This window comes from Periophthalmus magnuspinnatus, chromosome 18 (assembly GCF_009829125.3).
Source record: "Periophthalmus magnuspinnatus isolate fPerMag1 chromosome 18, fPerMag1.2.pri, whole genome shotgun sequence".
Lineage (NCBI taxonomy): Eukaryota > Metazoa > Chordata > Actinopteri > Gobiiformes > Gobiidae > Periophthalmus > Periophthalmus magnuspinnatus.
Genome location: NC_047143.1, coordinates 6,795,418 through 6,818,614, shown reverse-complemented (window position 1 = coordinate 6,818,614; position 23,197 = coordinate 6,795,418). Strand labels below are relative to the sequence as shown.

The following is a 23,197-nucleotide window of genomic DNA, read 5'->3' as shown; positions in this document are numbered from 1 at the left end:
TTATTTGTTTTATTTTTTACTATTTAAAAACTCAAGTAAATACGTGTAGTAGTTAAGGGTATTTTTTTTTTATCTGTCTAGCAGCACAACCTATTTTATCTGTACATTTAAAGGCACTCTAGGTCACTTTCTGGCTTGTTTTCATGGGGAGGTTATTGCATTGGTTAGATTTTTTTTTTAAATATGGCCTTAAACTTAAAGCAGATAACGTTAATGCCAATATTGTGGTACATTCTCGGCAGAGCAGAAATACCAGAAATGTACATATCACACATTTAAGTAGACCTAACCTAAGAGCATGGGTGAGTAAAAGAAGTCATTTTGTTTTATATGTGCTTTTCAATACAACAGCCAAAGAAATTACAGTATTTGTGTAATTTTTTTTAAATTTTATTTTACATATACTGACAAAACCAAGGTAAAAATTACAAATTGACATAATCATACTAATCACACCATACACTGTGTTAAGGTTATCAGCCACTCAGTGATTCATTTTGACTACACTTTCATCCCTAACAGAGATAGACTGTATATGTCCACATACTGATCTGACCAGCAGACCATTACTTTTTTAGTGATAGCACAGTGACACAATCACAGGTCCGTGAGGCAGAGGCTGGATGATGTCTCAAGGTAAACAGTGGCTCTAGATAAGCCTCTGCGTAGATCCATCACATGGCTCCTGCCGCGCTCTGACTCTGCTGTCTTCAGGCGGACCTCACCCAGCATGGAGTCCCACAACACACCCTTCCTCCACAGCTACAAAAACATCACAAAAATAGGCACTATTGCAGGTTTAATAGGTTTGGTTGAAATACATTCTCTAAATGGCTGAAATGCATTAAAGGTGCACAATGGGGCTGTTCTCATGGAGGGTCTGTCACCAGCTTTTTTCCTACTGTTTTGCCTGGAATGTTCCATAGTCACATCAAGACGTCTGTTGCTTGTATTGCCCAAAAAAAGTGTAGTAGAGTCATCTAATTATCTCCATGTAGAATGATAAGTTTTATGGCATTTAAATAAAAGCTTGGATTATTTATTTATGAATGTATGTATGTATGTATGTATGTATGTATTTATTTATTTATGTATTTATTTATTTGAGCAAATGATCACTGTAATCTTTTCACAATCTCTTATCATTTTGAAATAGGACTACACATTTTGTAATATGACATAATTTTCCTGGGATACAGAATACACATTTCTTCAATACATTATGAAGATGTGAGTCTGGTCACCAGTGAATCTCCCTGAGTTCAGATGGGTGTGACTGACAGGGGGATTAGCCAATCAGGGACACGTATGGACCAACCATACCAGAAAATAAAATACATTTCAGAAGGTAGGTAGGTAAGTAGGTAAGTAAGTAAGTAAGTAAGTAAGTATGTATGTATGTATGTATGTATATATATATATATATATATATATATATATATATATATATATATATATATATATATATATATATATTCTTTTTTTTCTTTTTTTTTTTTTAAAGGAAACTGAATAATATTGCAGTTTTCTTCAGAATCACTGAGCGCCAAGTTAAACTCTTAATGCGACGTGAGATAAATTTGATTTTGTTTGTGACTCATAGGTGATTAATGAGCTCCTTCGTTTTACAGGCCTCACTGAAAAAAAAACATATCTGACTGTACGGTCATGTTTGGTCGGACTTGAGACATGATGGAGGGAGTGGTGACCAGACTGATATCAATCTGTATGATACTTTATAAACTGTAACAAACCTCAATAGAAATGTGGACACGGGGGTATCTCCTGTAGAAAATGCTTCGAAGGTTAAACTCTGGGTTTCCTTCAGCTTTAAACACTGGGGTTCTGACACTGTCATTCTCACATCGCACCACAGCGTAAACGCCTGGAGCTACAAGTTAAAAAACAGAAATTAAGACAAAAAGCATGACAAAAATGAAATCATTGTTTTTGTTGAGTTAACCTTTCTGTTTGGGGACACAGAGGCCGGTCACTCTGCATAGATGCACTGTGGTCACTACTGTGGGCTGAGGTAACAAACAGTGGAAGACAGAGGGCGCTGGCAAATCCTCCAGAAGTTCACTGGAGAAGAAGTAAGATCCAGTAATGACAAATTGAAACAAACAGGTAAAAAAACAGGCCTTTATTAGGGCTTTTCAATAAAAATAATTTATTTGTCTCAAAGATTTTAGTCCTTCTGTTTTCTGTTCTATTTTTATTATTTTACAACTTCACAGGATGTTCAATTAAAAGTAAACTCCAAACACACTTTATATAGACAGTTCATTCTTTTTCATTTGTGAATAATTTCTCATTTCAATTAATAGTAGACCTGTCCACATTACATAGACTTTTTGCATACTAACCGGAGCTGTATATGTGAATGGGAGAAGAGTCTTAACAGGAAGCGTCCCGTGGCTCCTGGGAGAAAGGTGGTTGGTAGGACGACATAACGACCGGGACTGAAGCAGGCTCTGACAGTGACACTGCGGGAGTCCATGTACACAGAGCTCGCTGCCTGTTCCACCACAGTCTGCACTCGGCTGAAGCGGTTCACCTCCACCTGAAAACAAGACCAGGTCAAAATGTCTCCTGACACACTGCATAAAAAAAAAAAAAAAACACAAAAAAAAGACCACTAAAAACATTGTGCTCTACAGAATGGAAAGGTTAAAATACATGAGGTTTGTTTAAAGATACACTACGTAATTTTTCTGGTAGTTAATCTGACACCTGCTAGTCTCCATGGAGGTTGTGCTTTGCTGGGCATATTCCACAGTATGACATTAAACTTATCTATCTTGTCTTTATGCAAATTATGCTATTGTTATTGCTTGAATTAGCCTTGAAAAACATGTGTTCTTACTGGGACTGCCTCCCCACAGACTTTAATTGACACTTAGCTTGGCAGTGTCACCTGCTGGTCTCCACAGAGATAAAATTTTCAATGAAACATTCAGGGTAGAGCAATAACATCTCCATGGAGACAGGTACATAGCAGACACCAGAAAAGTAATACAGTGCAACAACAACAATCTTTGACGTTGTTCCCACCTTGAGCACTTCAAATCCAATAGGCAAATTTTCCCCATCTCCATTTTTCCTTCTCATCCTCCTGTCTTCCTGCTGGAGACAGATCAGCACCTCTTCCTCTTTGCCCCGCACTTCAAACAAAAACTAAAAACAAGATTGTTAAGAGGTTATTTTAACCTCTAACCTTAGGTTAAGAGGTATACTGGCCTGCAATCCAAATTGGTTCAAAAGTCATATATTTTACACAAATAACAAACTGCTCATTTGCGTTATTGCTACAGTGGATAAAACACTTCATAGCTGTAAATATGCATGGAAGATATGCGCACCCAATTAGAAAACAAGGGCAGGACCAATATATTGAGAATAAACTACAAAACTACAATAAACTACTGATGCAAAACTCACAAAAAATATGTATTATGGGCAGTGGTGGAATGTAACAAAGTAAAAGTAGAAAAGTACTTGAATGTTTCCATAGTAAATTGGATGCCACATGTCAAATATTATACATGGGTTTCAGTATCGTGTAAAATTAGGGCCCTTGCCATAGTGATTAGTCTTTTAATTTCATTTGAATGGCAAAGATGCATAGATGACTATAATAGGAAGGTGAACTTTGTATGTACCTGTGGGTTATGAAGGAACGTGTCTCTATGGTTGATACATCCTCCACATCGACTCCTCTTATCCATCTGCTCGTCCCAAACTCCACTCAGCTGTGATCTGGCATGCTCCTCTGACTTCACCGGCCCCGCCTTGCCTCTTTGTCTGCTTCTCCCCCTCTCCCCCTGGCTCTCCCCCTGGCTCTCCCCCAGCCGAGCCTCCTTGCAGTTTCCCCTCTGCTGTTTGGCCTTCAGTGAGGGTGGTCTTTGGGGGACAGTGCGGAGGAGCAGAGGAGCAGGTGCAAGGACAGGGGGAGCTGGGGCCCACTGTCCGAAGCAACTGACCTCTCTCCAGTGCGAACGGGGCCATAACGAAGCCTTCTCCACCAGACGACACACAACAACATCAGTGAAGTAATGGCAAAAGTCCTCAAACTCCATCCTGACAGAGGAAGATAATTTAAGTTACAAATTGTTTACAACATTGATGCTACGGAAAAAAAGGGGAAAAAAACCAAAAAAAACCCCTAGCCAGTTACTGATTTGATTTTAACACTTTAACAAGTTAGTGCCATTTAATACAAAAGAGTCAAATATAGTCATTGTAATAATTTTATACAGTGCTTTTCCACCTTAAAGGTACTCAAAGCGCTCTACATCCAGGAACCAGTCACACACTCACACACATTCCCCAACCTGTGGGTTAGTGGATCTCAACCAATGATGTTTAATATAATGTAATATTACTAATATTCTTTGTTTTTTATATTGCTGTGCTACTCAGGAAGTTTGCATTTGCATTTTGCAGCTTACATACATGCTCACATCCTTTGGGTCAAGGGATAAACAACTGCTGAAAAGAACTGGTTGACACATAGAAGAACTGATACATATTGCTGGTGGGTCAAACCTCACTTGGAATCATTAAATAAGTCTCCTCTGGATCTGTGACATTAAAAGTACAGTATAGAGAGTCACAGAGAGACTTTTTTATATTTTAGTTTTACAACCACCAACTGTCAAATCAAGGCAGGCAAGGCAAGAAGAGTTTATTTGTATAGCACAATTCATACACAAGAAAAGACTGAGAAAGTTGTTTTGCATCCACACACTGATGTGTTGGATGCAGTGACAGAGTGAATCCACTGGTCCATATTCACCTGCTGCAGTGAGACATAGATCTGAGTGTCTGCATAGTTGTGGTAGGACACATTATTGCTGCGTATTAACTGGCCTAACAACAGCATGTAAAGTTTGAACAACATGGGTCCCTGGGGCACCCCACAGGTCAGGGACATTTTATCTGAGACAAAAGTGTTCTCTGTCTTCTAGATAGGACTTGAACCAGTTTAGCTCAGTACCAGAGATGTCCACCCAGTCCTCTAGTCTCTGTAAGAAGATCCCATGATCTAATTGATGGTGTCAAAGGCAGCACTCAGATCTAACAGGATCAAGACGACTTTGCCTGCATCAGTGTTCAGGCAGATGTTGTTTGTCACCTTGATATGAGCAGTAATTTGTCAATATTGTTGCATCAAGACTGTTCTTCTTTAGGAGAGGCTTGAAAACCGCAGTTTTCAAAGTGCTTGGGAATGTTTCAGATTGAAGTAACATGCTATGCAAACGAGTGGTGATAGCAAACTGTTGAGCACAGACTATAGAAATCTGGTGGGTAACACAACGAAGCAGCATGTAGACGAAGAGCTGACTCACTTTGCACCTCACACTGACAAAACTGTCCAAGAGATCGTCACCAGTCTAAGTGTGTAGGTGGCTGCAAGGTTGTTGTTTGCATTGTAGAATTGATGGCATTTTTAATGCCCTGAACCTTATCATTAAAAAAATACTGCAAACTCATTGCACTTTACTGTTGCAAATAGGATGCCAGAATTAATTATTACTGCAACTGTCCGAAAAATACCTCTCCCTTGTTCTACATTACATTCCCGCTCTGCTCTCTGGCACTCTCATTTCTGTGCCCTGACCGAGTCATCATTCCTCCATGATCTGCCCATCTTTAACCATTTTAACCTTTATTGGGGAAATGGTGTCCAGAACTTTCAAAACACTCGGCCACAGACTTCAATAAATCATCAACATTAGAACATGAGACATTTTCAAAGTGTATCATTTCCATGAACAGTGCACCTGTGTCATTTATGTGTCTCCTTCGAACAACTGCAAATGAGAACCTGTAAGTAACTAAATTATCTAAAAATGCACACACACCTCCACCTTTTTTGTTTGCTTGTGTTTCAGATTCACATTTGAAGTTGGGTAGAGTTGATTCCACTTTGCATCACCTGTGTTTTTGTCAAGCCATGTTTTGGTTAAAAACATAATGTCAAGATTAAAAGAAGAAATACAATCATTAATAATTAAAAAATGATTTGTTGCATAAAGATTTGACATTGACCACAACCAGTTTCAGATTAGTTTCAGTAGGACCGGATGTTATCATCTTACAGCGAATGTGAACAAAATTTCTCTGACTGTCAGTCTAACTGTCATATCATTAATGATAATTGAAATAAATGGATCTTAATTTTATTACAATCACTAGCCCTAACTGTTGCTGCCTTGTTAATCATAATTTTTTTTGTTTCTTTCAGAAATTAAAGCACTATTATGTTGCAATTCTTGTTACAGGCTGCCATCTGCTGGTCAATGACAAATAATAAAAATGAAATAACTTACCAAAACTCTCCAATATCTCGAACAGCAAGGCCCATCTTTTCTCTGTCAGTGCGACTGATCTGCTGCCACTGTTGTGACCTGCAGGGGGCGTTCAGATGGTAAAATGTTTGGGTCACCACACTGGAAATATGCTTAAAATACAATAACTTCTGGAAGTCCTTACTATTCCCTACTGACTCTTTGAAATCTTATAATGTAAATGGCAGGTGTCTTATGACTAAGAGCTGATAAAATGCCTCCCCGTGCAATCATAAAATGTTATTAGTAATGGAAGCAAATGTCCAAAGCAGTTACAAAGACATAGTAAAGTGCTCAGACTTGATATTCCCCGGTCTCCTATAGATCATATGGTGGACAGAGGAGTGCGCCATGTGGCAGTGTTCAAAGAGGCCTCACCCCTGACCCCAGGCTCCTGTCCAGTCTGTGGTCCCCCAGGGGTTCCTCATGCGCAGCAGGAGGAGGCGGGACTTCCTGCCTGTGGACAGCCTCTCTGCCACATGCACTTTCTTCAGTGCAGTGATCCCATAGGCATGCCCCCTTACCAGGCCGCACTCCATCACCGACTCCACTAGCTCACCCTCGGCTGGCTGAAACAAAATTAGTAAATGCAATTATTTTGTTAGATAAGATTTTTATTTTTAAGGTTTCAACAACAGCAAATGCTTATTGCGCTTAGAATATTAATTCATTCACAATAAGTACAATCTTGAAAAGTAATTGAGACTAAGATAAGAGTCTAAGAGATTAACAAATTCCCTGAGCACAACAGGAAATGGAATATTTGCTCACTGGTATTAGGGACATGATTTGTCTTTTTGTTCATTTTAATATGGTTTGAGCCCATTGTTGAGCTGTTTGTAACCTTAAGTATGGATATGATGTGTGGGTGGTTTTGCTGAGTGTGAAGCCCAACCTCTTTGGGTTTGTCAGTAATAAATAATTAAGTAATAAAAAAGATAAATAGTAAATGCATGAGTTGGGATAAGGGATGTGCAGATACTGAGAGATTTATTAACATAAATATGACAGTAGCTCAGATTTGGTAGAGCATTTGCCCACTGATCCAAAGGTTGGCAGTTCGAATCCCACTCTCAACACAAACATTATTGGTTGAGCTTTCAGATCCACAGACCCACAGGTTGGTGGGGTGATTCCAGCTCTCAGAAATGAATGCTGCCGTTGTGTCCTTGGGCAAGACACTTAACCCACTTTCTCCCCAGTATCTGTGTACACTAGTTTATGAATCTGCCTGTAAACGAGTGAGTGGCTCCTTGATGATGTAAAGGTGAAAAAGCGCCAATTTGACCGTTTACAAAAATAGGTTTTACCATAGGCTATTGTATGGTCCGTTCCTGGGTCTAAAATGCAACATCATTTTGTATTTGTTTCAGGTCCATGATAAAACAAACAAAAAAAACAGTATATAGTTTTTAAAAATCTGAACTACAAAAGTCTTTATCTTTTACTCGATTTCCATGGCAACATAAACAATTTGACAACAAGATAATTGAAGTGTTGTGAATGTCGTTTTAATAAAGACATGCAAAACCTGAATTGAGTATATAATTTCTAATATAAAAAACGCTGCAAAAAAAAAAGCTGATTATGAATAAAAGTGACATTTTTTTAATGTTTTTATCCAAATAAGGGTATAAGAGACTGTTCTGTACTTTTGTGGATAATTTTCACATTATGTTTGACATGTTTTGGTATATGGTCACATTTTTATATAGCGCTTTTCCACTTTCAGGGCACTAAAGGCATCAAGGAAATCACTCACCCATTTACACACACATTGGGGAGGTCAACTACAGAACAAATGCTGTAGTATAATTTCTGAGGTCTTACTTATATCTACAGATCAAATGTGTTCAGTTCATTGCAATTACCCGAATGAAGCAAGTGATCAAAGCCTTCCTCTCATGTGCTTGTGCCAGTGTCTGGAATAGCGCCCTCCTCTGGTCCATCTGCAGACTCAAGGCTTCTCGGTCCAGACTGAGGGGCTCTGAAACTCCACCAGTGAAATCGATCAGGGCCTCTGCTGTGTTCCCCCCTTCCAAAGCCTCATAGCAGCCGTTCAGTCTAAGCACAGCGGGACAAGCACACGGGACAAAAAGTGATTTATGGATGCAATATCAGGGCAGTTAAATATATTACAAAAATGTATAGTTCCAAATATAGCATATACACATATAATTTAGTTACAAATCAGATCTGTGGAGAGGAGAACCAGCTCACAGTAAGAATGCATGTATTTCAAGGTATACGAAAATACAAATCCCTGAAACTCATAATCAAGTTAAATGCCATACTATGGGACATTCGCTGCAAAGCAATGACATCTCCATGGAGACAAACAGTGGTGTACCCTCCCCTAATATTACAGTCTCATAATTAAGGGAAACAAGGGGCTTTGCTAAAGATTGTATTAGATTAATTTATTTAATATGGAACAGTAGAATTTCTTAAAACACATGAATAAACAGGGGTAAAAAAAAAGTCAGAATTAGCCAAAATGCTACTTTCGTCCCCTGGCCATGATGTTAGAGGGGCAATAAAATACTACTTTACTAATCCATTGTTGAATGAGATCATATTTTATATTATGTGTGATTAGATTAAGGCGTTTGAGGACAGATCCCACTCACTTGGCATAAGCCTTCTCCAACAGTGCACTCCAGAATTCTCGAGGCGTGGCGGAGCGGCAGAACAGCAGTGCTCCATCTGCGCTGACAGGCAAACGGTCATCCACCACAACGTCCACCCAGCTCCCAAAACGCCAGAAACGGAAGTGAAAAATTCCTGCATACAGATCTGGCCTCTTTGGGTTCCACTCCTGCTCCATGTGATCGGGAATCACCTGAAGATAAAGGTTTAGCAAAGACATATGTAAATGTAAATATACAATTGAAAACTTGCATGTATTTCAAAAATGAACATTTTCAATCATGTTATGATTTTTTTTAAGCCTACATGTATGACCCGGTGTCTGTATTTTTTAATAATTGCAAGAAAGTATAGATAAGGGCGGAGATAGGGGATAGGGGAAACATCATCACTTGGGGATTTTGAATTACATTAGTTATTGTATTCCCGCTAATTGTATTGTAATAACTTGAACACCTTCCTCTGCCACTTTTGATACAAGCTTACCATGAACTTTAATGAGGATGTATTTTTCTTCTTAACTAACACATAATATATTTAGACCACCATGTTACTTTTTACTGTTTTGAAAATGCTATATTCGCCAAAAACAACATATTTAGTTTTATAAGTTTCACTTTCATTTTTGATGTTCTGAGTCCTCCCTCCTTTGCTCTCCACGCTAAGTCACTCCCCCTTCAGAGCGCTATCACAACACAATCAGCGTGTATGCTGCTATTGAAACTACTGCACATCGCATCAGGTTTGTCACGCTTTTGTATATTTATGTAAGAATTGTCATGTGGGAGCATGGGTGACGTAGGCTTGTGGCGAAGTACAGAATCTTACCTCTAGCTGCAAGGAAGAGGTCGCTAAAATATTCAAACATGCATGGATGACACTTAAAACCTCTTCGGGCATGTTTTTGAAGAAGGGAACAATGTTAAACCATGGTAGAAAGCAGAAAAAATCTTCTTTCTACTCAGACACAGAACTATAAACACCTTTTTCCACAGAGATGGCTCAGATGCGAGACAGGAAATGGCTGCGACCATCCAGCAGTTTCCCAGACTGCCTTGGTGCAGGTCCCGGGTGCTGATGCCATCCACAAACAGACGAGGGTCCCTGCATATCTCCTAAAAGGAACACAACATCACACATTATGATTAACATAGTATGTAGTATGTAAGTACAGTGATTTGTGATTGGATTTGCAATATAAGTTTAAAGGGCCCATATTATGCCATTTTATAATCTATGTTATAATGTTGTTTCCTTATCAAAAAACATACCTGGATTATGTTTTGTTTCATTCACACATGTTTAACACACAATCCCTGCATATTTAGGCTGCCATATATCTTCACAAAAATCATCTGGAGTTGCTAGTCTCTACTGAACTAAAGGTGGAAGATAGCTGTTGACTTGGAAACTACCTCTACATGACATCACAAGGTGGATCAGAGCATTTTGAGCTTTTGTTGAGATGTAGAATGACTCAAACATGTGTGAGTGAAACTATTCAGGTATGTTTTTGATAAGGTCCTAACATTCTAACATGGCTAAAAGCTCACAAGAGTCAATTTTGCGTAATATGGGATCTTTAAGAAGTTTCTGTTCAGAGTGCACATTGTAAACAACTCCAAAAGCATTGACATTTTACAGAACACTGAAGTATGATGAACTAATACAATCTCATGCATTTCAGAGCATGTTTGTAGAGGTCTAACCTACAGGTACAACACATTGTTTCTATAAAAGACATGATATATAGTTAGAGTGCCTGTGACGATACTTAATACACTGAGTTATTGTTCAACATATGAAAGCTGGAACAACATTATTTGGGGCTCAATATTTATCGTGGCTATATTTTTTTTGCAATATTGGGGATGCAATGTGAGTAACTTCTGTGGGTAATTATTGCTTCATTCTGCTATTTATTTGTTGCAGCTCATGCCTTTTAATGATATTGTCGACTGAAAAATGGTCATTTGGGACTATCTTGCTTTATTATTATTGTGTCAGAGGCATAAAGTAGTTTCAATATTATCATTGATTTTCTTTCTATTTCTCTGTAGCAATATATTGTGCTTCAAAATGTGTTATTGTGGCAAGCCTACTGTCCAATTCAAATTGTGATTTAGATTCAGTTGTGATATACCACGCAGCCCTCATATGTTTTGAATACTGACAGCCTAAGCTCTGCTAAAGAGACCAATCCTGCTGGAACTGCTTTATGAAACTGTAGAAGTGCTCTATCTAATACATGCACACACACACACACACACGCAGACACAGAGGGCATACAGAGGGTCATGACAGACTCAACTAAAAACTTGATATCAATCTAATCATATCAGGTTTTGCCGAATGCAGAAAGAGAGAAGCTAGGTTTGTACATTCAGTATTAATGCTTTCTAAGCTCTGGATAGATCTAGATAGGAAATACAAAATAATAATACAAAGATACTTGCTTTGTTTATGTCAAGCATTGATCTAGGATAACTGTTCATACTTGTCCAAAAAAGAAAAGAAAAGAAAATGCATGAATACATTTCTAGTATGTGTCCTGTACTTGCATTATAACGGCATACAAATATCACAATATTAATATTAACAAAGATTCAAATTTACAGCAACAATAATAAAATGCATAAAGTGTAAACCCCTTTCCTAGCTTGCTTCTATACTTTTTTTTAAATTTTGTGAATACTTGTGCATTGCTTATGCTGTTCCTCAGGTTCCACAGTTTGACCCCACACAAAAACCTCTCCTTGTAGTTCAAATGGTGTTTACTTTAAAATGGTCCACTCCTCTCAGCAGAAACCTTCCCTCTCTACGTCTGAATAGTTTCTGTATATTGCCAGGCTGTGCATTACACTTTGCCCTATGCATGAGTTTGGTTGTGGAATATTGGACAAGACCCTTAAGTTTAAGTAATTTTGAATGCAAGAATACAGAACTGGAGTGCTCCAAATATCCAACTTTTGAATTATCGGTACTTATTGCTCTTTTTTGAAACACTGATAGGGATTTTAATGCGGTTTTGCAGATACTGCCCAATACGTCAATGCAATATGTAAGGTATAGTTGTATTAAAGAGCAATAAAGTGTACGGAGTGAATTGGTACCCAAACATTGCTGGGATTTGTTTATTATTGAAATGCATTTGGCTGTTTTGTTTTGTATCTATCAAATGTGTTGCTTCTAACTGAGTTTATCATCTACATTTACTCCAACTGTAGAATGTATAATCTGTTATTGAATTGAGCGGTTTGGCGATTTTCTTTGACTGAGTGGTTTGGTTGCAGAACATAGGTACAGTACAGAGGTACAGTCAACATCTCTCATCACTCACCCCACTTAATGCAGCTTTCATCCTGTCTAATCATTCACTGGAATAAAATGTTTTGATTTGACAGATCGCTCCTTTGGTCCTTTTAGCAAACTCTATTTTTAGTAACAAACAAACAAAAAAACATGTCTTCTCAAGTTCAAGTAAAAGGCAAATATGCAAATAATGCTTGACGCTTTTCCACCTTCAAGGCTCTCAAAGCACTTTACACAAAGGAACCATTCAGCCATTCACTCACACATTCATGCTCCAATCAACAGACACTGGGGGCGAGGTGGGTTAAGTGTGTTGCCCAAGGACACAACCACAGCCTTCAGATCAGTGGACAAATTCTCTACCAACTGAGCCCCCGCATGCTTAATAAACACTAACATTAATTTGAATGGCACCCCATGTTCTGACTACTATCTCAAGCTCCTATTATGTATTCGTGACATGTGTGTGTATCCTATAGGTGCAGAGTCATGACACCATGGGCAGGGTGTCAATGGTATAGACCTGTCTGTAAGTCTGTAAGGTTACAGTCTGCAACCTTATCTCATCTCTTATGGACAATAGAAACACAGTCACATAACAATCGGAGACAGGAAAGTGCCACGTAAACAACAACAACAAAAATCAATTGAGCCTTTACTGAAACTTTGTCCAAATCACATTGTAAACATCTTGCTTAACTCACTAAGACAGTTGTATGTTTGACGTCTATTTTAAATCAAACATGTTAAAAGCATGGAGGGCATCTTGTGTGGCAGCTGCAATAATCAGGCACACATTTACTCTCCAATCACAACACAGGGCTAAAAACACTGGGCTATTTAAAATAACGACCACTCTATGTATATGGAAACACAAGTACAGTGGTTGTCAGGCAGCTCACGGCACTCCCAGTAGGATAAAGTGCCTCATACGCCACTTAATAAACTTCAGTTAGAAAAATACAAATCAATATGTTATAATAAAATAAAGATATGAAAGACAGAAATATGTACAGTATAGTATAGTTATAGTATAAGCGTATTAGACTGTGGTAACCAAGAATACATACATACTTTTATATAGCGCTTTTGTACCTTTCAAGGCACTCAAAGCTCTTTACATCAAGGAACGACTCACCCATCACACACATTCACACATCAGCGTAGAGAGACGATAGTATTGATCTGTGGGAGGTGGAATCGCTCCACCAACCTGTGGGTCAGTGGATCTGGCCGCTCAACCAATGATGTTTTATGTCGAGAGCGTGAATCGAACCGCCAACCTTTGGATCAGGGGACGACCACTCTGCAAATTAAGCTACTTCCGCCAGTCATTTTATTACACAGCACGACTTACACTTAGCCACCGTCTCCGTTATTTAAAAGGTAATAGCTGGAACATGCACTCCTACTGATTAAAAAGTGGCAATACAATCACAACTGAGCCTGGGAGGGCATGCCATCAGCAGCCGCATCCTGTTTACTTCGTATCTGACGACACAAATATATTTATGAAATATTCCTACACATACCACTTTAAAGCAGGAACAATGCACTAACCAACTTGTCAAAAGAATCAAAAATCAGATACTAATGGATACTCAAATTAGTATTGAAACTATATACTAACTATTGTCTAAATAAAGATTGTTTTTATTGTCATCATGGTATCGGAATCGGTATTGAGCATTGTCTAACTTTATGGCTCATGGCTTCCTTACCCTCGGCCTCTTCCAGGACAGTCCAGGTGGCAGCTCTCTCTTAAAGAACAGAGACTGGGCTGAGGCGGGGAACAGAGGGTCCTTGAACACAACGCCACGTCTCTGGCAGTAGCGCCTCAGTTTGTGGAAGCTCTGGCCCTGGAAACTGACTACTCTCTCAGGCATTTTCAACAGACACCTGAGGGAAGGAAACAAGGAAGCTAATGTACATACAAATTTGATATACAGGCTAAATTTGTCATTTTAAAGGTGTACTGTGTAACCTTTCTGCATGGCTACTTGCTTGTCTGCTAAAAAATGTCATTCCTTTGCTTGGAATGTCCCTTGGTATGGCTTTAAACATATCTATCTTCCATTTACTCAATCACAGGTTGTTTTTTTTTGCACAAAATACCCAGAAAAACATGCATGCTTACTGTGAACTGAGTCACCACTCCACAGATCTGACCTGTAACTTGATCCGGTGGTGTCATCTGCCTTTCACCATGAAGATAGATATGTTTAATGCCATACTGTGGAACATTCCAGGCGTAGTGATATCAAAGTTAGCAGTTCAGCAGTTTGGAATTATGTTTTAAAAGGGTATGGCATATTCTGCAGGTTTTGAAAATTATAAATAGTGGTTTTGATCAATTTTGATTTTGATAACATTTTATAGACAATGGGCATTCAAAAGGCGTATATAACGTCAGGGTTAGGGTTAGTGAAAACCCCTATTGCTAACATTTTGACACTTATTCGACCCCTGCATAATCTGTGTGATGGTCAGGGGCCAGTGCTGAGGTCTGGATACTGTTTTAGTCATCAGTGATTTGAACTGCACCCTGACGCAGCAGCTCATGTGTGGGTCATGAGTATCGATGTTGAGGTGCGTCAGGTGCCCCCAGGGTTTAGTGTTAGAGAGTTTGGGGTCATATGAGGACTCACAGCTCAGAGGAGAAGAAAACTCTGAAGAAACCTGACAGACTGAAGATAACCCCATGGCCAGGGTTATCAAAGTCAGGCTTCGTTTTCTTGGATTACATTTAGGTTGCATTCACACTCTTAGAGGTTTGGTCTGGATTTGCGATCCAGATTTGATCCCAGTTAAGTCCTGATGTAGGTGTGGTTTGGTACTGTTCCAGACCTGGTTTAGTTCTGGTCTAGCTCAGGTTCAGTCCCGGGTTTAGACCCCCATGCATACGTGTGTGTGTATGTATTTCAAAGCCCAAATGAGTCTTTTGAATAGTTGCACTTGGTAGTAGCATTCACATTTGAGTGTACTATAGAGTTCGGACTTTTAACTTCACTTCTAGTCAGTCGTGGAAGAAGTACTTAGTATTGTTACTTAAGTAAAGTACAGATAACTAAAGTTTTTACTTAAGTACAGTAGTTTTACTTCTTTGCACCAATGCTTTTAGTGTTTTGTTTATGTTTCATTGCACGTGCTGAAGGTATTCATAATTTATTAGCCTACATAACTGAATAGTAATAGTCTGAGTCTAAAACTCCAGGTTTAGTGTATTTTTACTATGTACTGTGTATTTGTTATTGCATATAAACTGATTATTCTTTGGCTGTAATATCTCTAAAAATGGTTCCCTAGCTGCAAATGCTTTACCTTTAGGATGGTGCAGAAGTATCTCCTCTTGCTTTTTTGCAGTTACACCTTTGAGAGGACCCTCCTTTGGTCATTTAGGAATTTTTAGTAACAAACAAACAAACATATCTTCTCACATAATAAGCAAATGCCATTATTTGGATTAATAAATGTCACTGATCTTTAAAGGGCTTGATTTATGTTACAATGTTGTTGTTTTCTTATCTCAAACATGCCTGGAGTTGTGTTTTGTTTCATTCACATGTTTCATTCACATGTTTCATTCACACAAACCCGGCATATTTAGGCTGAGTTCTTCTCTCAAACTGAAAACACTCTGTTCCACCTTGCGATGTCATGTGGTGATACAGGAAGTGCTCTACTGTGTTTTTAAGCTCCATACACCTTCACTAGAATCATTTGGATAATTTCAGACCTGGAATTGCCCATCGCTACTGAACAAAAGGTAAAGTAGTTGTTAACTTGAAAACTACCGCTTCATGACATCACAAGGTGGAAAAGAGCGTTTTCAGCTTTGGAGATCAAGACAGACTAATAATAAAGTATTACTCGGACAAGTCTGAATGAAACAGAACACAACTTCTGGTATGTTTTTGATGAGGTAACAACATTCTAACATGACTTAAAGCTCACATGAGTCAATTTTGAGTAATATAGGACCTTTAATAAAAAGACTGTATTGATCTTATCTTCCTGTTATGTATTTGTGACACGTGTGTATCCACTGGGTGCAGAGTCATGACAAGGCAGGTGTCACTCACTATAGGCCGAGGAGTCTGTGTAATCTTATCCCAACTCTTACGGACAATAGAAACACAGTGACATAACAATTGGAGACAGGAAAGTGCCATGTAAACACCAACAATTACTTTCTGCACAGACAAAGATGTATAGTGTTGAAATAAATAAAATAAAACCTATATGCTATTTATACATGTAGGTTTACACACAATAAGAAGTGATGCCTTGGTGTCTTTAATAAAGCCGATTCCAATTCAATTATGCAACTGGTCTAATTAGTAGCTTCAATAAACAGTTACAATATACAAATTGCTGGAGATTTAACTCGTTTTTGGAAGAATATGATGTAGTTGTAGATGCATTTTAAACATATTTGTTAGTAAAATATGCAAATTAGGTCTCAGACTGTTTCAGACTAAATTCAAGATTACAAATGTGATAAGAAAGTTGCAAGTAAAAAAAAAACGCACACTAAAAACAACCACTTAAAACATGAACTGCAAGAATGGCATGAAGGATAATTGTGTGAAATAGTGTTTTTGTCAATGAGTGCACGCTACTTACCACTGCTGCTCCTCTCCCCGGTGACTCTGCACATTTCATCGGCTGCTTCTTGCGATCTCCTCCTGTTACTCTCCAGTGCTGGTCCTGTACTCCTCATACTACTACTACTACTTCTCATTGGGGCATAACTCGTGCTTTTGGGACCTCTGATCCACTGGAGACGTCCCGCCGTGTGCGCGCCGTCTCCTCTCGTGCAGACTCCGGAGGATCTGTTGCTGACGCGTGGGTTGCCCCTGACACCTGAGATAGAGACAGGCAGACAGCAGCAGCAGCAGCAGCAGTCAGCAGGCGTCCTCCGTTTTAACAGCTTCACTGCCAGAACGCAACCTACTGTGCAGCCTCTTAGGTCTGCTACAATAGACCAGTGAGAGGCTTATTAGGACAAAATTTTGAGAAAAGTCATAACAAAAATTCACAAACTAAGAGCAAGTGACAGATATTAGATAAGAATTAAGTGCAAACATATCAGAAGGACCAATACAATATACCAAAACCTCACATACTAGCAGTGCTGGAACTTAACAAAGTAAAAGTAGTAAAGTACTGTGCTTAAATAAAGTACAGATACCTAAACGTTTTACTTAAGTACATTTTAAAGTGGATACTCTTTACTTTTACTTCACTACATTTGAGAGCAGGTATTTGTTCTTTATACACCACTACATTTTCAAACAGGACTGAAAAGTAGAAGTATATTTTTCATCTTTTTTTTTTTTTACAGGTTCATAGTTTGAGCAAACAAAAATATACAAATAAAAACAGCTAGAAATAAAAGCAATCAACTCAATTGTTTGTCAGCACAAATCTTTATCAAAATTACTACATTTGAAGCTTTATAAGATCTCAAAATCCATGCAAAATACTTTACTTTTTACTCTTTAATTACATTTTAAAGTTGGTATTTTTTTTTAGCTCAGGTATCTCCGCTTTTACTCAAGTAACAAAATTGAGTCCTTCTTTCACTACTGCATACCTGTAACATAACCTAGGATGAAAAAATATAAAGTAGATCTACATTTAAAATACAAGCTATAGAAGCAATTATCATGCAGTGGAAATAATAATAAGTTAAAGTATACGATTGGTATTCACTTTACATTGAAACAAATAATAACGAAGAGATGTGATATAAAATGTAACATGTTTTCCTTTATTTTGTACAAATATTTAAATATTGCTTAGTTGAAAATGTATGACGCTACTTCACACTAAAAACACCATGAGCATCAAGTACTACAATAGGTCATGGCAACATCTGTAAAACATGATATCAAAAATACCACATGTTTAAAAAGTGCATCCTTGGTGGTAGTAACAGTACCAGTCTTTCATTATGTAAACAAATGTACACTTCTAAAATGGCTGAGTTTGAAAACAATATGGCATATTGCAGAAATACTGTGTCGCTTTGGAGTGCATCAAACAACCATATAAGTCTTAAATCCCTTTATAAACATGACCCCATATAAAAATATAGTGTTTGCCAGAAGATATGTCATTAGTTCAGTTTGGGTGTGTAGTGTCGTCTCAGGTTTCAGTTTTTCCCCTCAAAGCTCAGATGCATCATGGGTATTTTCAGTCTTGCTTTTGTCATTCTCAGTTGTGTCTTTGTCTCCTTTGGCCCTCATGTCCCCCTTCCACACCTCCTTGATACATTCTAGAGAAGGAACAGAAAATGTTACCCATGCAAGAAGCTATTTTTGTTTGGAGTATATTTAGCTTATCAGTGTTATTTTTGGCTACACTATTTTGAGACGTTTCTTTGAACAAAGATAATAATGCCTCGCTCACCCTGGTCTGATGTTTTGAGCACATGGTTCAAACAGAGAAAGTTTTCCAGTCTTTCGTCCTGATGATGAAAGTACCAATCCTCCACGACCTCTTCATACTCCTCCAGCATCGTCTCACACTGACAAGTAGATAAAGGCAGTCTTAAAGAGGGGGGTATTTTACTTATATGGTGCATAATCTGCTAACACATAACATATTTAGACATCACTAAAATACACAAACATGAATGGATGACATTTAAAACCATTTCAGGCATGTTTTTGATGAGGTAACATTATAACAAGGTAGAAAGCTAAAAAATTGGATTTTGCAAAATACCACCTATTGTGTACAATTTTTATGAGATTGTTATCATGTTATAACGGTGCTCCTTCATCATTGGCTTACTCAAAAGTTTTTCATGCAGGTTTGAGTAATCATAATTCAGTTTAATATTAAAAGGACAGAAAAAGCATAATTATTCTTCTTTAAAATGCTCTTCAATTGTACTGTTAAATAAGCCTACCTGTTTCTTCATGTCCGACACTTCTACAGATGGCTCGTCCCACAGTTCAAAAGGCATGCCCAGGTCGACCTTTACTCCTTTGTGGACAAGGTTTTTCAAGGTGGTCATAGTTTGACTGGCACCCTATAGGAAACACAGAAAGAAAAATAACAGCCCATTATCCTCACAAAGGATGTAAAAATTGCTTATTGTGATTGGCTATTCAGTGATTATACACATTGTAATATAATAAAAACTAAAAAAAAAAAAACTGAAAAATGAATTCACTTTATATTCAAAAACTTAAAGCTAAATGTAAAAAGTTGTACATATGCCTAAATATGCAGGATTTGTGTGTCATGTTATGTGTTAACATGTGTGAATAAAACAAAACATAACTCCAGGTATGTTTTTGATGAGAAAACAAAATTACAATAGAGATCAGAAAAGAGTGTAATATGAGGTTTAAGTCAAACTGACTTCACTTAATCATTCACTTCACTTAATCAAGTTTGAGTTCATAAACCTCATGGTCACATACTAGAGGAATGTGCAATGTGTTATTTGGTCACTGTATCAATGATTGTAAATAATCATAAAACATCATTGTTTTATCTCAATATAATCAGAACACATACATTTGATATTGTGATATCCAAACCCTTACATTTGACTGAAATAGATAAACTAGGCAAGCAAAACTATGAAATAAAGAAGCCCTATTTTGAGGCGCTTCATTAGCCAAAGAGAAATGGTTATTAAATATTGAAGACTTTGTAATGGAGAAGGTCTCATATTATATGTCATATTGATTTACCTTTGCATATCGAAGGCTCCCTGGTCGCTCTGCATGAACATTATACTGCAGGATACGCTCACATATGTTGTCAACGGCCTCTGTCAACCGAGTTTCACTGAAATTAAATAAATAAACTAAATAAATAAGCAACAACATTAAGATATGATAAGACATAAATGTAGTTTTGGCATCTGCTCCACTCCAAAGTACATACGATGTGTTGTATTTAATTTTCCTCCTCCGTTTCCCAGTGTCCAGCACCTCTCCTAGCTCCAAGACCTCTTTGGAACGTCCAGTCTTCTCCAGAGCCTCCTGAAGCTCTACTGTCAGGAACTTACACACTGGAATGACAAAAAAATAATTTAACACTTGCATCACTATACATATCTGTCTATAATAACTACTACTACTGTCACTACAACAAACATATACTTCACAAATAAATAGGCTATACATATTTTCATACATGACACTAGAAATTACTTGCTGAGTGTGAATAAGAAAATGCACATGGAACAAAAGTCGTAAATTGCAATTTTGTAAAAGTTGTTTTTAAAATTTCTTTCTCTCCCTGAACTGAATGAGTTTCTGCATTTGACTTACAACTAACTATAGTATTTCACCTTACCTTCACATTTATTCGGCAATCTCTCGTCCTCATTTGATGCGTCAACAATCGTGACCCAAAACAGAACAAAAATCGAAACTTTCATAGCTTATAATATTTTAAAAACTACAGGAGAAGCAGTTTTGATTATTACAGCCACATCTGCACAGCTGATTCAGGCTGATGCGCATGCGCGTTGGCTCCAGGGATGACTAGCTGATGCCAGAGTTTGATAAAGGTTGGGTAATCGACAACAGATCATAATTAGACTTCTATTTCTAATTTCTTACCCTCATAAATGGTTGAAGATTGTACGGTACAACGGTCAGTCAACTTATTTAGATTGTTTATTTGAACTTTATCATTTGTAGATTCATATAATAAAAAATAAAAAAAAGTATTTTCATCTCTGATGAGAAGTCATGTTTGTCATGTAGTCATGTTCGCACTGTTGTTCTGATGCTGCTGTTGTATATATTTTCTACCTTTAAGTATTTTATTTGATTTTTAAGCATATCTTTTTTTTAACTTCGTGCATGCCCTTATTTGTATTTGTATTTATTCAGTGTGTTTTGTGTTTTATGTTTTATGTTCCACTTTATCACCAAAATAAGTTCCTAGTTTGTGAACCGTGTTCACAAACGATGGCAATAAAAGGATTCTGATTCTGATTCTGATCTGAGAAGAGTTAATGCAATGCCCTTAAATGCAATATATCATCAATATGGCAAAACTCTCAAACAAACAAACTGCCTCATATTTACACAATCATTTTTCACATTTCATGTTCGTTTGTATGTATGTATATCCATCAGCTATACATACTGTTAGCTCTTTTTATTGTTTAGACCTAGCAAAGTTTGCTTTAACTTCCTCTTCTGTTCCACAGACAGCCACATGAGGGCGCAATGGTGCAGTACCAACGACAGAGAGAACCATGCTCTGCACAGATCTATGGCCATGAGGTGGAAGGAAACAACACTTAACCCCATATAACACATTTAATGCTTATATGGTCAGAGAATTGTGCAGGCTTTGCAACAAACTGAAACAATTTCACACCCTGCAATGTTATTCTTAGCCTTTATAAAGGTGAACTATGTAACTTTGGTTCTGCCACCTGCTTGTCTCCTTAGAGGTGTTATTGCTTTGCTTAAAATTTACCATGTTAAACATCAAAGTGATTTATCTTGCATTTAATCAATTCCAGACTTTGTTTAGTGCTAAAACATGTTTTAGGTTACTTGTGCTACCCTTTTAACATGTGACCTGTAACTTGACCTTGGGCATCACCTGCTTGTCTCCATGAAAATAGATTAATTCCATAATGTGGAGCTTTCCATGGAAATAAGTAGGGGAACAGACCTTTTACCATAAAAGTTACATAGTGCAACTTTAATTACATTTGAAGGACACAGGAATCTATGTATGCTGCTGGTATCAGTAACGCACTTGTGGCCATACTTATTTGGGTGAGGCTTAGTATTTTTAAATGACTTAAAAGTAGTAAAAGGTTTAGCACTTATCTGGCCCATTACCTCTTGACATAAAAGTTAGTATGTCTTACTCTACCACTAACCCTCTACGTATAGGCCCACAGAACAGAGGGCATGTTTTAGCAATTTGGGGAGCTGAGTTTTAGATAAAAGACAGTACAATATGGAAACAACCGACTGAATGAGAGAAGCAAAGGTTTGGCCCAAGTTTAACCAGGAAAATGGTACTGCGTTCAGGTCAGAAGGACATACTTAACCTGGTACATCTGGAAACAATCTCAGCTGAATGTTTGCTATAGAAAAAGCAAATGGTATGGAAGAAGACAAAACATTGTTCTCATTTCATCTTCTGAGAGGCAGCAGGTCGAATCTGTTTTGAGGCTTTTGCGATCCAGCACCTGTCAACACTCAGTCATGCCGAGAAAGAGGAGAAACAAGTAGAAAAACAATAACACTGGACTTGGATTCATGGCAACAAAAGTAATTTTCCGTCTGAGTTGTAATTTTGCCAACTCCATGTTTTAGAGCCAAGCTGTGAAACATCTTTTAAGTGCACAAAAAACGCACTCTTCAACAACTTTACTAAAACAGCTAATTAAAATCAGGAATAATCACAAGTGAATTTTAATCAAGATGACAAGCAAATGTCAATATGTCTCTGCATCATAGGGTGTGCTTATACTAGTATGCCTGTAGTTAAGACCGCTACAAACATGTCCTGAAATGCATGGGATTTTTGTATTAGTTTAGCAGTTCATTTTTCAGTCAAGTTGTCTATCAAATGTTAATATTCCTGAAGGTGTTTAACATTTTGCACAATTCTGACTTTTGCTTATGCATTCAGATAGAGAAGAGACTGAACTATTCATCATAAACCAGGTCAACAAATCTGCAATCAAACAGTTAGGGAGCAAATTCGATCACAGAATTTAGACCAGACCTCCTAATCAATTTTAAACTATAGGCTTTTCAGAATGTAGTGATGTAGTCATGTGACCTAGGGTTGTCAAAAGTTTTGAAAATCAGATACTAATTGATACTAAAACAAGTAGTGAAATTAGGTAGTCATTTGAGCAAGTA

The 23,197-nt window shown here is 37.7% G+C and overlaps 2 protein-coding genes across 2 annotated transcripts; both read right to left on the bottom strand.

Annotated features, from left to right (window-relative positions):
- Window positions 1-520: 520 nt before the first annotated feature.
- LOC117386419 (calpain-5-like) lies at window positions 521-17,073 on the bottom strand. The gene is made up of 13 exons (XM_033983774.2): window positions 16,941-17,073; window positions 14,036-14,213; window positions 9,986-10,117; window positions 8,984-9,195; window positions 8,225-8,417; window positions 6,732-6,922; window positions 6,336-6,413; window positions 3,663-4,080; window positions 3,055-3,177; window positions 2,367-2,563; window positions 1,964-2,082; window positions 1,755-1,891; window positions 521-762 (listed from the first exon to the last, which is right to left on the bottom strand). The coding sequence occupies exons 2-13, from the start codon at window positions 14,198-14,200 to the stop codon at window positions 598-600; spliced, it is 2,130 nt and encodes a 709-aa protein (XP_033839665.1). The 5' UTR covers window positions 14,201-14,213; window positions 16,941-17,073; the 3' UTR covers window positions 521-597.
- A 1,021-nt stretch (window positions 17,074-18,094) lies between these two features.
- On the bottom strand, window positions 18,095-20,782 carry cnpy4 (canopy FGF signaling regulator 4). Its single transcript, XM_033983713.2, has 6 exons — window positions 20,643-20,782; window positions 20,229-20,355; window positions 20,033-20,129; window positions 19,237-19,359; window positions 18,732-18,849; window positions 18,095-18,597 (listed from the first exon to the last, which is right to left on the bottom strand). Exons 1-6 carry the CDS (start codon window positions 20,725-20,727, stop codon window positions 18,488-18,490), a joined length of 660 nt encoding a protein of 219 aa, XP_033839604.1. The 5' UTR covers window positions 20,728-20,782; the 3' UTR covers window positions 18,095-18,487.
- Window positions 20,783-23,197: the final 2,415 nt, after the last annotated feature.

What these genes read in the sequence shown, in the direction of transcription:
- LOC117386419 (XM_033983774.2), bottom strand. Translation starts at nt 14,200, where the DNA reads ATGCCTGAGAGAGTAGTCAGTTTCCAGGGCCAGAGCTTCCACAAACTG. An exon ending in AGCCATCTCTGTGGAAAAAG is followed by an intron (nt 9,196 to 9,985) that starts GTGTTTATAGTT and finishes CTTTATCTTCAG; the next exon opens with GTGATTCCCGATCACATGGA. An exon ending in TTGGAGAAGGCTTATGCCAA is followed by an intron (nt 8,418 to 8,983) that starts GTGAGTGGGATC and finishes CGCTGTGCTTAG; the next exon opens with ACTGAACGGCTGCTATGAGG.
- cnpy4 (XM_033983713.2), bottom strand. Translation starts at nt 20,727, where the DNA reads ATGAAAGTTTCGATTTTTGTTCTGTTTTGGGTCACGATTGTTGACGCA. An exon ending in ATTGCCGAATAAATGTGAAG is followed by an intron (nt 20,356 to 20,642) that starts GTAAGGTGAAAT and finishes TTGTCATTCCAG; the next exon opens with TGTGTAAGTTCCTGACAGTA. An exon ending in AAAATTAAATACAACACATC is followed by an intron (nt 20,130 to 20,228) that starts GTATGTACTTTG and finishes ATTTAATTTCAG; the next exon opens with TGAAACTCGGTTGACAGAGG.